The sequence below is a fragment of the Trachemys scripta genome, chromosome 1 (assembly GCF_013100865.1).
Source record: "Trachemys scripta elegans isolate TJP31775 chromosome 1, CAS_Tse_1.0, whole genome shotgun sequence".
Lineage (NCBI taxonomy): Eukaryota > Metazoa > Chordata > Testudines > Emydidae > Trachemys > Trachemys scripta.
In genome coordinates, this window is record NC_048298.1 from 187,640,894 (window position 1) to 187,656,675 (window position 15,782).

A 15,782-nucleotide genomic window follows, 5' to 3' on the forward strand; every position below is an offset into this window, starting at 1 on the left:
GCTAAAACCCACTTCATCGGATGCATGCAGTGGAAAATACAGTAGGAAGATATATATACACAGAGAACATGAAAAAATGGATGTTGCCATACCAACTCTAATGAGATTAATGAATTAAGGTGGGCTATTATCAGCAGGAGAAAAAAAACTTTGGTAGTGATAATCAGAATAGCCCATTTCAAACAGATGACAAGAAGGTGTGAGTAACAGTAGGGGAAAAATTAGCATGGGGAAATAGTTTTTACTTTGTGTAATGACCCATCCACTCCCAGTCTTTATTCAAGCCTAATTTAATGGTGTCCAATTTGCAAATTAATTCCAGTTCTGCAGTTTCTCGTAGGAGTCTGTTTTTGAAGCTTTTTTGTTGGAGAATTGCGACCTTTAGGTCTGTAATTGAGTGACCGGGGAGGTTGAAGTGTTCTCCAACTGGTTTTTGAATGTTATAATTCTTGACATCTGATTTATGTCCATTTATTTTTTTGTGTAGAGACTGTCTGGTTTGGCCAATGTACATGGCAGAGGGGCATTGCTGGCACATGATGGCATATATCACATTGGTAGATGTGCAGGTGAACGAGCTACTGATGGTGTGGCTGATGTGATTAGGTCCTATGATGGTGTCCCTTGAATAGATCTGTGGACATAGTTGGCAATGGGGTTTGTTGCAAGGATAGGTTCCTCCTGGGTTAATGTTTTTGTTGTGTGCTGTGTAGTTGCTGGTGAGTATTTGCTTCAGATTGGGGGGCTGTCTGTAAGCGAGGACTGGCCTGTCTCCCAAGATCTGTGAGAGTGAGGGATCATCCATCAGGATAGGTTGTAGATCCTTGAGGATGCACTGGAGAGGTTTTAGTTGGGTGCTAAAAGGTGACGGCTAGTGGCATTGTTACTTTCTTTGTTGGGCCTGTCCTGGAGTAGGTGACTTCTGGGTATTCTTCTGGCTCTGTCAATCTGTTTCTTCACTTCAGCCATTGAGTATTGGAGTTTTAAGAACGCTTGATAGAGATCTTGTAGGTGTTTGTCTCTGTCTGAGGGATTGGAGCAAATGCGGTTGTAGACAATGGATCACGTGATGTGGTCTGGATGAAAGCTGGAGGCATGTAGGTAAGTATAGCTGTTAGTAGGTTTCCGGTATAGGGTGATGTTTATGTGACCATCGCTTAGCACCGTAGTGTCCAGGAAGTGGATCTCTTGTGTGGACTGGTCCAGGCTGAGGTTGATGGTGGGATGGAAATTGTTGAAATCATGGTGGAATTCCTCAAGGGCTTCTTTTCCATGGGTCCAGATGATGTCATCAATGTAACGCAAGTAGAGTAGGGGCATTAGGGGACGAGAGCTGAGGAAGCATTGTTCTAAGTCAGCCATAAAAATGTTGGCATACTGTGGGGCCATGCGGGTACCCAAAGCACCTACTCCAGGACAGGCCCAACAAAGAAAGTAACAAGATGCCACTAGCCGTCACCTTCAGCCCCCAACTATGCCCAAATAAATTCGTTAGTCTCTAAGGTGCCACAAATATATACATAGTATCAGGGGGTAGCCGTGTTAGTCTGTATCTACAAAAACAACAAAGAGTCTGGTGGCACCTTAAAGACTAACAGATTTATTTGGGCATAAGCTTTCGTGAGTAAAAACCTCACTTCTTCGGATGTATAGAGTGAAAGCACATATTTCATCTAATTAAATGTAATTAGCCCCAAATGTAGCAGACTATAAGCAAACTTACCCAAAATACTGCAACCTGTGACTGCTCAAAAAATATAACTGGCATGCATAAGTAGCCCATTCCACAGGAAAACCTTGAATGTGGCAACATTCAAACAATGTGTCCGAGTCTGTGCACAGTGTGTGTGCGCACAGGGAACGTGTGGATGGATGTGTACAGGGTGTGTGCATGCGAGGGATGTGGGGCTGGGTGTGCACAGAATGTGTGCGCGCAGATATCGGTGGGTGTGCGCACAGGGTATGTGTGTGTGCAGGAGATGTGTACGAGGGTGTGTGTGCAGGGGATGTGGGTTGTGTGTCTACAGGGGATGTGGGGGTGGGTGTGCATGTGCAGGGGATATGGGAGTAGGTGCATTCAGGTTGTGTGTGCAAGGGATGTGGGGGTTGGTGTGCAGAGGGTGTGGGCATGCAGGGCTCGGTGTGCACAGGGTGCGGGCATACAGGGGATGTGGGATGGATGTGTACAGGCGAGTGTGTGGGGGGAGGATGGATGGGGGTGTGTGTGTAGAGCGGGTATACAGGGATATATGGGCGGGAGGCTGGCTGGACACAGGTTGTGTGTATGGAGGAGCAGAGACTGGACGGGGGGATATACCCAAGGGGATGCAGGCAGGGGTTGTGTGCACGGGGAGCGAGCGAGAGGGATGGTGAGTGGGTGCGTACGCGGGGGCGGGGTCAGGTTTCGGCCGCGGGGCCTCCCTTTCCATGCAGCCGGGCGGGGGTGTCCGCGAGCCGCTCTCCCGCTGTCACGTGGGGCGGTGCGGACAGGCCGACCGCGGCTCCACTCCAGCCTCCCTGCCCCGCAGCTGCGCGCGAGCTGGGGGCACAAACCGCCGCCGTCTCGGCGCCTCGCCTCGCCCCCACCCCACGCCCGCAGGCGGGTGCTCCGCACTCAGAGGGGGGCGGGGTTAACGCCTCGCGGCACTTCCTCAGCGCCCGGCACCGCCCCCAACTCGGGCCGGAAGTGGTCGGCCCCGCCCCGGAAGAGCTCGGGGCGGAGACGGGCGCGGGTCGGGACGGGAGTGGGACGACTCCGCTGCTGCGTTAGGTTTGCACCGGAGCTAAGATGGCGGCGCAGACGCAGAGCGGGATTCGCCTCAGCGCGGTGAGCGGGCGGGTTCCCCCGGGGGGGACTGAGTTGGTTTCTCCCGCCTTTCCCCCCGCCCCCGTGCTCGGGTCCGTTCCCTGGGGGCTGCTGCTCCAGCCGCTCGCACCCCCAGTCTGACCGTGTGGGGCCGAGCCCGGCGGGGGCACGGAGGGGCGGGCTGAGGCCTGGCCCCGGGGAGGGAAACCTGCGCTTCCGAAAACCAAAACACCGCGGGGCCCGCTGGCGGCTCCCGAGAGACGGGCCGGGGGGGGGGGGCCTTCCGCGCCGCCCTGGGGGGGGCCGGGGGGGGGGGCGGGGAAGGGCCCTGGGGGGGCGTTTCCAGGCCCGGCGGGGGGGGTCCGGGAGGGGCTCGGCGCTCTGTGCCGGCTTGGCCGCGGGGATGGTCACCGCGTGGCTATTGTGGGCGGTGTCATCGGGGCTGTTTGGAAACAGGAAGGCGAGGTACTGAGTTGAGCTGAGGCGTCCCTCAGTGTTTCGAGAAGGGGGACTTGGGAGAGACTGCAAACGCCTTTCGGTTTGATGCTCTGGCCCTGCCTGTGGAGGTCACCGGACAGGTTTGGGCAGGAAACCCGAGATTGGGAGGTGGAGGAGAACAAAAACAGTGGCTGGATTTAAAAGGACATGAGCATTCTGTGGGTTAAGCAATTGTCAGGGACCTCTGCAAGGGAAACCTGTTGGCACCCACACACCCCTGCAGGGTTATTAAACAGCTAAGCTTTCCTGTCCTCTTCTCACGTGATGGAAAGGCATAGATAATATGCAGTATTGTTGTAGCAGTGTGGGTCCTACGGTATTAGAGACACGAGGTGAGAAAGGTAATATATCTTCTGTTGGACCAACTTCTTTTGAACCAAAAAAAAAGACATGCCATATCACTTGTGGTGTACACTTTTCATGAAGCGATCACTCTATATCTGACTTATGAATCCTTATCCTCAAAGGAAACTTGCACAACACCTCGAAAAGATGAGTGAGAGCTTAAATTCATAATTTTGTTACATACTAAAAATCATGGTTATAATAAAGGCATTGGCTTCATGGCTTATTACAGTAATCTGTAACACGCTAACCCCACTTTTTGTCATATGACATGGATGTTAATGGGCCACTTCACCTTGAATGGTCCCTTAGAATATGTGCTAACAATTTAGCTGTGACACTGTGGCCTTGGGTACACTGGTGCTGTACAGCGCTGCAACTTGCTGCGCTCAGGGGTGTGAAAACGCACCCCCCCGAGTGCAGCGCTGTAAAGCGCCAATGTAATCAGCGCCTGCAGCGCTGCAAGCTATTCCCCTCGGAGAGGTGGAGTACTTGCAGCGCTGTGAGAGCTCTCTCAGCGCTGGCGGCACGACTACATTTGCGCTTCACAGCGCTGCCATGGCAGCGCTGTTAATCCCCAAGTGTAGCCAAGGCTTCTGAGGGCTTGTCTACACTTCAGGTACAGGTACTGAGAGGCATATACCAAGTCAAGGGGAGAAGCCTTCCTGTTGACATAGCGCTGTGTATACAGGAAGTTTGGTCTGTACTGTATTGCTGAGTGACATAATTATAACCGCATAAGTCTCTAGTGTAGACTAGGGCTCAGTACCTTTCCCAGATCTGAAAAAGAGCTCTGTGTAGCTTTAAAGATTGTCTCTCTCACCAACAGAACTCGGGCTTAGGTAAGATAGGCATGTAGATCTTCTGTTTTTAAAAAACTTTTTTCTCTTATGCTATTCTTTGTGTTCCCACTGTTGGCACTAAAGAATACTTTGTTTCAAGAAGCCTCGTTTTTGGTCACTGTAATCCATTGGTCACAGATTCCCAAAGGAAGGACAGTAGGCACCAAACTAGTCAGATCTGTTGGGTAAACACAGTTGATATGTAGGCTACTGTAGCCTAACACCCATTCTATGGGTGGGAGAATAGCAGAATTGTCCAGGGGAGAAGGCATGAGACCTGAGAAGCGGACTTAGATCAGTAATGGGTCAAAGGCACAGCTAACCATGATAGTGGCAACTAGCATTGTCCATGGCTGTGGCTATAACCAAGGGCCAACACCAGTTGACCAAATCACTTAGAAGTTCTGGATGTTTAAAAATGACTAGTAATATTTAGGGTTGCCAACTCTCCCGGTTTCGCTGGGAGTCTCCTGGTATCAGATCCTGTATCCCAGAGGCTACTGAAACCAAACTGGGCGATTTTAGGCCAGTAAAAGTCGGGAGGTGCAACAGGGCTAAGGCAGACTCCCTATCTGCGCTGGCCCCATAATGCTCTTAGAAGCGGCCAGCACATCCCTGCGGATGTGTGTGTGTGGGTGGGGGGGCTTCGTGTGCTGCCCAAGCGCCGACTCTGCAGCTCCCATTGTCCGGCAACTGTGGCCAATGGGAGCTGCAGGGGCAGTGCTTGTGGGTGTGGGCAGAGCATGGAGCCCCCTGTCCCTTACCCAGGTGCCGCAGGGATGTGCTGGCTGCTTCCAGGAATGGTGTGGCGCCAGGGCAGGCAGGGAGCCTGCCTTAGCCCCGTTGTGGTGCTGCCTGAGGTAAGTGCCTCCCGACTGGAGCCCACATCCCTCACCCTCTCCACCCTGAGCCCCCTCCAGTACCCAAACTCCCTCCCAGAGCTTGCACCCCGCATCCTCTTCTGCACCCCTACCCCAGGCTCAGCCTGGAGCCCCTCCCACATTCTGAACCCCTTGGCCCCAGCCCAGAGTGTGCATCCCCCCTGCTCCCCAACCCTCTGCCTCAGCCCGGTGAGGGTGGGGGAGAGCAAGTGACAGAGGGAGAGGAGATGGAGTGAGTAGGGCAGGGCCTCGGGGAAGGGCAAGGGTGTTTGGGTTTTTGTGATTAGACAATTGGCAACCCTAGTATTCTTATTTTCTAATATTTGGGTCCTTCCAAAAGAAAAGTGATTCTAAAACTTCATGCACAATTAAATAGCATTCAAATATAATGTATAAGATAATCAAAACAAACAAATCTTATTTTCAAAAATCAGCTTTTAGTTGTTTGCAGAAGGAATGTAATAAAATCTATAGTGGCTTTGAATTTTTTTAGAAGGGAAGTTTTGCTACCGTTACTACTGTATCTCTGAAGTAAAATTATAATTAGGAAGATGAAGATTCAGAAACCTATTTATTTAGAAGTATGGAACTGAATAGGTGAAGGAAGGTAAACATTTATAGTCTCAAATGTTCACGTTGTCAGTGCATTGAACTAGTTAAAATCTCCCAGAATCTTTCGTATTCATGCTCAGCATTATTGTGGAAATTCACTAGTATTTAAATTATTGTAATCTCTCTTCTTTGTATATGCAGAATCTGTCAAAAGCAAGATGTATGTTCTGTTGAAGTTTGCTAATAATGCACTTTGTGCTAGGTACGTACCGTTAGTGCAGATGGCTCCGCGGTTTATTTTCATCTGGACTGTTATGTACAAAGCTAGAAAAAGTTTAAGGTGTGTGGTAATACAATTGAAAATTCCAGTTTCCATCTGCCATAAACAAGTGGAAAATAAAGATGAGCAGAATTAAGCTTATAAAGTTGGAACAGAGGGGAAAATGTAACTGTTGTAAGAGTAAAAAGAACGAGGAGTACTTGTGGCACCTTAGTCTAACAAGTTTATTTGGGCATAAGCTTTTGATGAATTGCCACTTTTAGGTCTGTAATTGAGTGTCCAGGGAGGTTAAAGTGTTCTCCAAATGGTTTTTGAATGTTATAATTCTTGATGTTTGATTTGTCTCCATTTATTCTTTTGCATAGAGACTGTCCAGTTTGGCCAATGTACATGGCAGCGGGGCATTGCTGGCACATGATGGCATATATCACATTGGTAGACGTGCAGTTGAATGAGCTACTGATGGTGTGGCTGATGTGATTAGGTCCTGTGATGGTGTCCCTTGAATAGATCTGTGGACAGAGTTGGCAATGGGGTATGTTGCAAGGATATGTTCCTGGGTTAGTGTTTTTGTTGTGTGGTGTGAAGTTGCTGGTGAGTATTTGCTTCAAGTTGGGGGGTTGTCTGTAAGTGAGGACTGGTCTGTCTCCCAATGTCTGTGAGAGTGAGGGATTGTCCTTCAGGATAGGTTGTAGATCCTTGATGATGCGCTGGAGAGGTTTTAGTTAGCACAGCCTCCCCCCTCCCTCCACCTCCTGCCCACAGCAATTAGCTGTTTCGCAATGTTCAGGAGGTTTGGGGGGGAGGAGCGAGGACGCGGCACTGCGGGCAGGAGGCACGGGGAAGGAGCAGGGAGTTGCTGATTCGCTGGGTGGGTTGGAGGGGCCCTAATGGAGGGTTGCTGGCCCTCTCTTGTTCCAAGCCCCCACCTGCTAACAGGCCGCGGCCAAACAATGTTATATGCAAACGTTGCACAACTTTTAATGAGTATGTTCTCTAATAGATCAGCAACGAAACAGCATTAACTGAGACAACATTAAGTGAGGAGTTACTGTACTCGCTCATTGAGTAGTGCTACATCTTTTGGGGGCAAATTTTGTGATTCTTAGCAATGTAGAAATTTAAGCTGTTCTATGAATTATTTCTTAGCGCATTGTGGGAGAACTTGTCTGTCCTTTCTGGGAACATGGGGAAAATTGTTGGAAGGTATTGGACTAATGGTGGCACCACAGTAAAGCTAGCCTGCATCCACACAGCAATAGCTATACAGTTGATGAGCTATGCTCTTGGGCCTGACATTTTGAGTTAAGAGCACCACTGCATTCTAATTAAGGGGTTTTGTGTGTGATGATGACTCAAGTATAACTCAAGTTAACTGTGCAGTGAAGCAAGGCCAAAGACATGTTAGACCTTTGAGTTCTGCTGGACAGTGCGTGAGTTTTAATTTAATCAATAGAAAAGGGTTCGAGCATATGCATCATGAGGACATGTTCCTGTTATGTGCATTGGGCTCCATTTAACTCTTCCATGTATGTAAAAATTGCTTTTCAGACAAGCTTTACAGCATTCATGTGGGATGAGCAATGTTATTAGAGACAAAGTTGAGTGAGGTAATATCTTTCATTGGACCACCTTTCACTAGTATAACAACACTAGTGGCTTGCCCATGAGGCGGGTGTGTGTACATATACATATACAAAAATATAAAAGCACCTAAGATTAAGCTCTCCAAAGGAAGTTAAAGATTTCATGCAATAACCGCTCTCTGAAAGTCATTAAGGACATTGTGTGAGCTAAATCACAGTCCTTTGTGCATGTGGTTAGACCTTTCTAAGCTGCCTTTGTGTTGCAGAGTGCTGTGTAAAAGTGTTGATGGCTCAGCTTTCGGGCCTTATGGTCTCCATGAGCAGTGTGGGATTAGGACTTTTTCAGCCCTGGGCTACACTACAGAATTACTTCAGTATAACTGTCGCTCAGGGGGTGTGAATAATCTACACCTCTGAATGACTGTAGGTATACTGACCTAAGCGCTGGTGTAGACAGCGCTATGTTGGCGGGAGAGCACTCTCACCAACATGGGTACTACCTCTCATGGAAGTGGAGTTAAGTCAACTGGAGAGCTTCCTCCCATTGCCTTAGAATGTCTGTGCCAGAAGTGCTACCGCAGAATAGTTGCATTGGTGCAGCTGTGCCACTGCAAGTTGTAGTGTACACCTGCCCTCACATGTAGAAGTGCAGGGGTGTTTAGGGAGAGAAAGATTCTCAGAAATTGTTAAGCAGTTACATTGATGAGTGTCCTGGAAACAGGCAGAAATGCTTTACTTGAGGTTTCTGCAAGAGAGGGTTGTTTATGTGCCATTTACTGCCCCCATTCAAGGAAATAGGATTGGTGTGCGTTTTGTATAAACAAGTTACCTGAAGAAAATACCTGACTCTGCATCACCAATTTCCGCTCCAAACAGAAAACTGACCTACAAGGTCCTGATTTCTGCTCTGCTTGGCAAAAGGTCAACAGCATTATATCTGTGGGGATAATGGATAGGGTGACTAGCTCATGTTTACTTAGGCCTTGTGTACACTAGAAAGGGTTTCCTGGGATAGCTGTTCTGGTCATTGGTAGGGATAGAATCTAGGCGCTTGACTATCCAAACCATGAGTCACCACTGCTTGACCTAAAGGAGCTATTTGGTTAGGGGTAAATAAGCCTTCATCAGACAGACCCAATTACTACAGGGAGACATGATTGTACACGCTAAGAGCAGGTCGATACTGCCAAGTTTAATTTGGAGAGGCGTCTTTCAGGAGTGTGAAAAAACGGTACCCCCTGTCAACACAGCCATGCCACCAAAAACTCCAGTTTAGATGCAACTATGCTGGCAGAAGAGTGCTTTTGTCAGCATAGCTAATGTTGTTCGGAAAGGTGATGTTACAATGCTGGTGGAAAAACTCCATCTGTCAGTGTATGCTATGTCTGCACTAGGGGGCTCCCCTGTTATAGCTATACTGGCAAAGCATTTGTAGTATAGACAAAGCCTAAGCCAGTGTATTGCTCCTCTTGGTGGTTGCCCCCAGTAAGAATAAGTGCTTGTTACATACGTAAAGCTAAAGATTACTCTTTTAGCTCAAGTGGTTGAGGCTTGTGCTGGAGAGCTGAGGTTTGGTTCCTCTGATGACCTCTAGTGTCAGTGGGCATGTAATTGTAGTTTGTTGCATGTAATATGCATGGTGGAATTCTGCGCTAAAAAATTAAATTCTGCACACAGTATTTTAAAATTCTGAAAAATTGTGTTATTTTGACAAATAAAATATGCAGAATATAATCACACCAGTTTCAATTATTTTTGATCATTTATTTCAAAATACCTGTCAGCAAGTATGTCTGTAGCAATACAGACAACAAAAAAGATTCAGGAAATGTTTTTTGACAAATAGAATCCTTACTAGGCATATTAATACAGAACTCTGAGTAATAATTCATTTAAACTACAATACAGAACTGTATTTCCTGCACTCCTCAGAAGCAGTGCAAAGGCTTGAGGGAGTTAGGGGTAACGGAGGAGCTGAGGGAGAGGGAAGTAAATTGCTGGGAGGGAACTTGGGAGGGCTGTTGGGTATGGGAAAAATATGGAACAGGTTTTTTCGGGGGGGGGGGGGAGTGGGGAGGGATTGTTAGGGAGCTTCCCCCATTCAGACCCTGGCTGACCCCTAGCCTCTCCCATTCAGTCAGGCACATCTGCCCCCGTCCCCATGTGTGTCTGTACCCTCACCCAGCCACTCCCCTGGCCCTCTGTGTCCCTGTACCCCTCCCCCAACCCCATGTGTCTCTGTGCCCTCACCCAGCCACTCCCCTGGCTCTATGTAGCTCTGCACCCCTGTGACGGGTTGGATCACAGAAACCCCCTGGCAGTTGCCACCTGATGTGCCCAGACTACTTCTGCCACTGCTTTCCCTGCCAGCTCAGGACTCCAGTTAATTAATAAGTAAAAAGTAAAAAGATTTTATTAAATACAGAAAGTAGGATTTAAGTGGTTCCAAGCAGTAACAGACAGAACAAAGCAAGTCACCAAGCAAAATAAAATAAAAGCGCAAATCTATGTCTAATCAAACTGAATACAGATAATCTCAGCCTCAGATATGCTTCAGTAAGTTTTTTTCCTCAGACTGGACACGCTCCAGGCCTGGGCACAATTCTTTCCCCTGATACAGCTCTTGTTCTAGCTCAGGTGGTAGCTAGGGGATTCTTCATGATGGCTCCTCTCTTTGTTCTGTTCCACCCCTTTATATATCTTTTGCATACGGCGGGAATCCTTTGTCCCTCTCTGGGTTCCCACCCCCTCCTTCTCAATGGAAAGACACCAGGTTAAAGATGGATTCCAGTTCAGGCGACATGATCACATGTCACTGCAAGACTTCATTGCCCATTTGCCATTACACACATATACAGGAAGGTAAACACAGCCATCTGCAGACCATTGTCCTGGTTAATGAGAGTCATCAAGATTCCAATCCACCATTAATGGCCCACACTTTGCATAATTACAATAGGCCCTCAAAGATGTATTTCGTATTTCTAGTTTCAGATACAAGAGTGGTACATTTATACAAATAGGATGATCACACTTAGTAGATTATAAGCTTTGTAATGATACCTTACAAGAGATCTTTTGCATGAAGCATATTCTAGTTACATTATATTCACTCATTAGCATATTTTTAAAAAGCATATAGACTGCAACGTCACAACCCCCTCCCCATGTGACTCTGCCCTCACCCAGCCACTCCCGTCTGTCCCTGTACTCTTCTCCCATTACCATGTCTCTGTACCCTCAACCAGCCACTCCCCTGTCCCTGTACCCCTCTCCCCGACCTCATGCGTCTGTGCTCTCACCTAGCCACTCCCCCATCCCTGTGTGTCCCTGTACCCCTCCCTCTGTCCCCACTCATCTCTGTGCCCCCACTCAGCCACCCTATGTAGCTCTGCACCTCCCTCAGGAGTAATATAAGATTCTCCAAAAAAGAGAAACCAACTTCATAGGATGACCGTGAGGACTCTAGTCCAGAACACAGCATAACAACAAGAGCTAAATCTTGCTGATCATGTCACTTTCTTGAAGAATGTTGATGTTAAAAAAAAAAAAAAAAAAAAAAAAATCTGAAGAATATTTCCAAGATTTAAGTATGGTAATTTGACATATTTGTTGTATTAAAATAGCTACAGTAAATGGCACAGTATTTAATAGATATTGTCTTTCACCTTCTATTGAGGAGGGAAACAAACTGAGCTAACACTAACCTTTTGTTTTTGTTTTTTGTTTCAGCTTTGTCCAAAGTTCTTGCACACAAATTCTACCAGTCACACTTGGCCGTTCAGTGCAGTTGCAGAACTTATAGGTATCAGCACTTCATTTATTGAATATTTGACCCCTTTGTTTTTGTTTAAATTGTGCAGTGACTTTGACATTAAAAGTTAAATTCAGCTAAAATAATTATTGTAATTGAAAGTGGAGGGGAAATAAGGTTTTAAATTTTGATTCTATAGTACATAGAGAGCAATCAAAAGTTTCAGTTTAATCATATTTAAAACTTCCTTGCATGTGTTTAATACAGTGTATTATAATTTAAAAAATAAACTGTTTTTTGCCCTGTATGCTATTTGTGGTTTATTTTGTTTAGAAGTAGATCTGTCAGGTTCACTTGCAGTAGCGCAGTGGTATAATTTAAGTTTTGAACATTGCTAGGGAAATGTTCAAATTTAAGACTTTTTTTCTCATTTAAAATACATAAAACCATTTCTTAGACTTTTGTTCAATTTTCAATAGCAAAACCTAAATGTTGGACCTGTCTACTTGTAATAAGAGATACTTGCCAATAAGCCAAACTGCACTTTGCTTTTATATCTTTGTTCACAGTTTCTAGTTTTATAAAAGCTAGAAGTTTGTGTTAGAATGACCTTTTTTAAGGTACATTTTTTCAGAATAGTTTGTATCTCATATTTGGTTGTCCAACAAGAAAATATTTTATAGCCTTATTTGTTAGCCATGTGCCTCCTTTTCCTGAATTGCAGTACAGCTTAGTTAGGAGCATAGCTGGTTGAGAAGGACTAAAGAGAAACTTAGGAGTAAGGTGAATGGGAGAAACTGCCCATTTCTACTGCCATTCAGTGGTGGTTTGAAGGAAACTGAGGCCAATCTTAATTTTTAGCATCTGGTTTTGTATGAAGATCAGTCATCGCAATCTAGATTTTTAAAAATAGGTTAGCCATTTCCCTGATAGGCAGCAAATTAGTAACATTTTGTTTATACAAGGTACTGGAAAACAAGATTTTTTTTTCTTCCTTTTTTGATTATGATGACGTCTTCAGTGGAATTTTACATATGATATATCTTGAACTATAAATAGGGGCAGTATTGTAGAGGGCATAGTTTGGGGGCTGTGTGTATTGAAATTATTAATATAGAATACTACCATGATACCAAGTCAATGGTTCCCAATCCTGCTGGAAAGGCGTAACGAGTGGGGTACCGCAGGGGTCTGTTTTGGGACCGGCTCTGTTCAATATCTTCATCAACGACTTAGATATTGGCATAGAAAGTACGCTTATTAAGTTTGCGGATGATACCAAACTGGGAGGGATTGCAACTACTTTGGAGGACAGGGTCATAATTCAAAATGATCTGGACAAATTGGAGAAATGGTCTGAGATAAACAGGATGAAGTTTAACAAAGACAAATGCAAAGTGCTCCACTTAGGAAGGAACAATCAGTTTCACACATACTGAATGGGAAGAGACTGTCTAGGAAGGAGTACGGCAGAAAGGGATCTAGGGGTTATAGTGGACCACAAGCTAAATATGAGTCAACAGTGTGATGCTGTTGCAAAAAAAGCAAACCTGATTCTGGGATGCATTAACAGGTGTGTTGTGAGCAAGACACGAGAAGTCATTCTTCCGCTCTACTCTGCTCTGGTTAGGCCTCAGCTGGAGTATTGTGTCCAGTTCTGGGCGCCTCATTTCAAGAAAGATGTGGAGAAATTGGAAAGGGTCCAAAGAAGAGCAACAAGAATGATTAAAGGTCTTGAGAACATGACCTATGAAGGAAGGCTGAAAGAACTGGGTTTGTTTAGTTTGGAAAAGAGAAGACTGAGAGGGGACATGATAGCAGTTTTCAGGTATCTAAAAGGGTGTCATAAGGAGGAGGGAGAGAACTTGTTCACCTTAGCCTCTAAGGATAGAACCAGAAACAATGGGTTTAAACTGCAGCAAGGGAGGTCTAGGTTGGACATTAGGAAAAAGTTCCTAACTGTCAGGGTGGTTAAACACTGGAACAAATTGCCTAGGGAGGTTGTGGAATCTCCGTCTCTGGAGATATTTAAGAGTAGGTTAGATAAATGTCTATTAGGGATGGTCTAGGCGGTATTTGGTCCTGCCATGCGGGCAGGGGACTGGACTCGATGACCTCTCGAGGTCCCTTCCAGTCCTATAATCTATGAATCTATAAATTCCTTTATTAAATCTGAAGGCCCAATGGTATTTCTGCAATTGCTCTAAATATGTCTAAAAGCCTAAATAATAAATATACAAACAGTAACAACACTTATGAGCATTTGATTACAAATATTTACAAAAGGGCTTACAGGAATGCTTATACCCATATTGGTTGGCTCCAACTTGTTCAGGCAGGTATTAGCAATGAACCCTTAGAGTTTACTTTTTTTAATACCCTTTAATGAACAAGTGATGTCATTGCCAAGTATTTGACTTTAGCTAAGGCCAGATGAAGCAGTTTTTTATAATATATTAAACAAACTTATATAGACAATTACTTACTGTACCTGGTACCCAGTGAACCAGGTTTTACTTATATTATTTCAGCACAAACCTTAAATAATATAACACTGGTATTTTGAAGGGTCACTGAAAGTTTAACACAACTCTTTTTATGATCTCATTCTTTTTGACCACATGCACTGGGCATATTGCACATGTTTAAAACCATAGTTCACCCAAGTCTAATGTGAGCTGATATTCCTGCTAGGGGGTGGAGTGGTGTTAATCTTGTTTTTAAAATTGAGTCAATTTGGGGGACTATTAATCAACTTTTACATATTTTACATATAATCTGATGACTTCATCAAAGAGATGAAAATAAAACTAAAATGCATTTCTAATTCTAGAATTGACATTCATCAAGTACGTCTTCAACGTATGGTTTTTGTTTCAGGGTCTATGCTAATTTTTAAACAAAGTAGCAAAATCTCGCTGTTCAGTGCTTTGCAAAACTGTATGCGCGAGTCACAAGGAAAAAATTGTATCCCCTCACCCCAAATTAGAATTTGTGGCAGATGCTGTAATGAGGTATTGTATTACTACAATTTAATTTTGCAAAGTACCTCTGTATATTTACACTGTGAAGAAATGTACATAATTAAAATTGACAAAATAAATGGATAAAGGACATCTTTGTTATGCACCTTTGCTTTTACATGTTTGTTCACTCACAAATTCAGAATGGGCCTTAATGCAAATTACTAAAATTCGGCAGGGTTTACATTTAATCAAGGTGGTAGGTTCATTCCAGTGGCTGCTCATCAGCATTGCCAGCAATAGTTTAAGTGGTTCCTAAATGTCAGATCCTCATTAATCTTTGGAAAGGCCTTTTTTTTGAAAGCTACTTGGCATCAGCACTCATAGTTTAACCCTACATCTTTCTTAGTGATTAGTGATGGAATGTCATCAGCAAACAGCACAGATAATATGGTGGCTGTCCATATGAGTGATGATAAAAATTGGTGTGTACTAAGTGGGGACTGTCCTTCAAGTTTATTCCTAAAACAGCAACTATAAGCCACTCATTTTGTAGACCTTGTACAATATTTTAACTTTTAAAAATGGCTTTAACTGATTTAAAAAGAAGGGTTGGGGAAAGAAGTGTATGGAATTTAATGTTTTATGGGGTAGAGATGGGACATGCTGAATCCACATACCTGGAAAATAATATTTTCATAGAAGGTTTTGGTATATAAGCCCTTCACTAGAATGATGTATTTTTGAATGTATGGATGCTATAGCATTTTAATTTATGCTTTTGTTAATTTCACACTTCCCTGATTTTCAGACAATGCTTATGATCCAGATGTGAATGCTAAACAGATATGGATAGACAAAACAGTAATAAAGGGCAACATATGTTTGACATTTACTGATAATGGAAATGGTATGACTTCAGAGAAATTGCACAAAATGCTCAGGTGGGTAACCGTTTTGTGGATATTTTTATGTTCTTCCACAATCATTCCAGTTTCCAGTTTCAGATTTTAATGTTCTGCTCATTCCTGCATATTTTTATATCAAATCTGCAAATTAATTTAGTACTTGTGAAAGCGAGACTAAGATTAGTAGCTAGATCCAAACAATAGGCAGATGCTGGTCAAGTGTTCATCAAGATTGGCAGTACATTTTATTCCTGAATCACCCATCTCCATTTGTCTGTTTCTGAGCCTATTTTGAGTCAGCGTCTATACAGAAATATGTGGTTTTGTAATGTCCGTAAGTGGAATAGGATAGGGGAAGAAGAGGAGG

General features: G+C 44.6%; 1 protein-coding gene across 3 annotated transcripts in view; it reads left to right on the forward strand.

Moving 5' to 3' along the window:
• The first annotated feature begins 2,676 nt into the window (after positions 1-2,676).
• The window catches only part of MORC3 (MORC family CW-type zinc finger 3), a 47,862-nt gene continuing 34,756 nt past the window's right edge, over positions 2,677-15,782 (forward strand). For all 3 annotated transcript variants that reach the window (XM_034752616.1, XM_034752636.1, XM_034752625.1), the window contains exons 1-3: positions 2,677-2,827; positions 11,523-11,595; positions 15,319-15,451. In XM_034752616.1, coding sequence (XP_034608507.1) covers positions 2,789-2,827; positions 11,523-11,595; positions 15,319-15,451 — 245 coding nt within the window. In that variant the 5' untranslated portion in view covers positions 2,677-2,788. The remainder of the gene's footprint in view (positions 2,828-11,522; positions 11,596-15,318; positions 15,452-15,782) is intronic.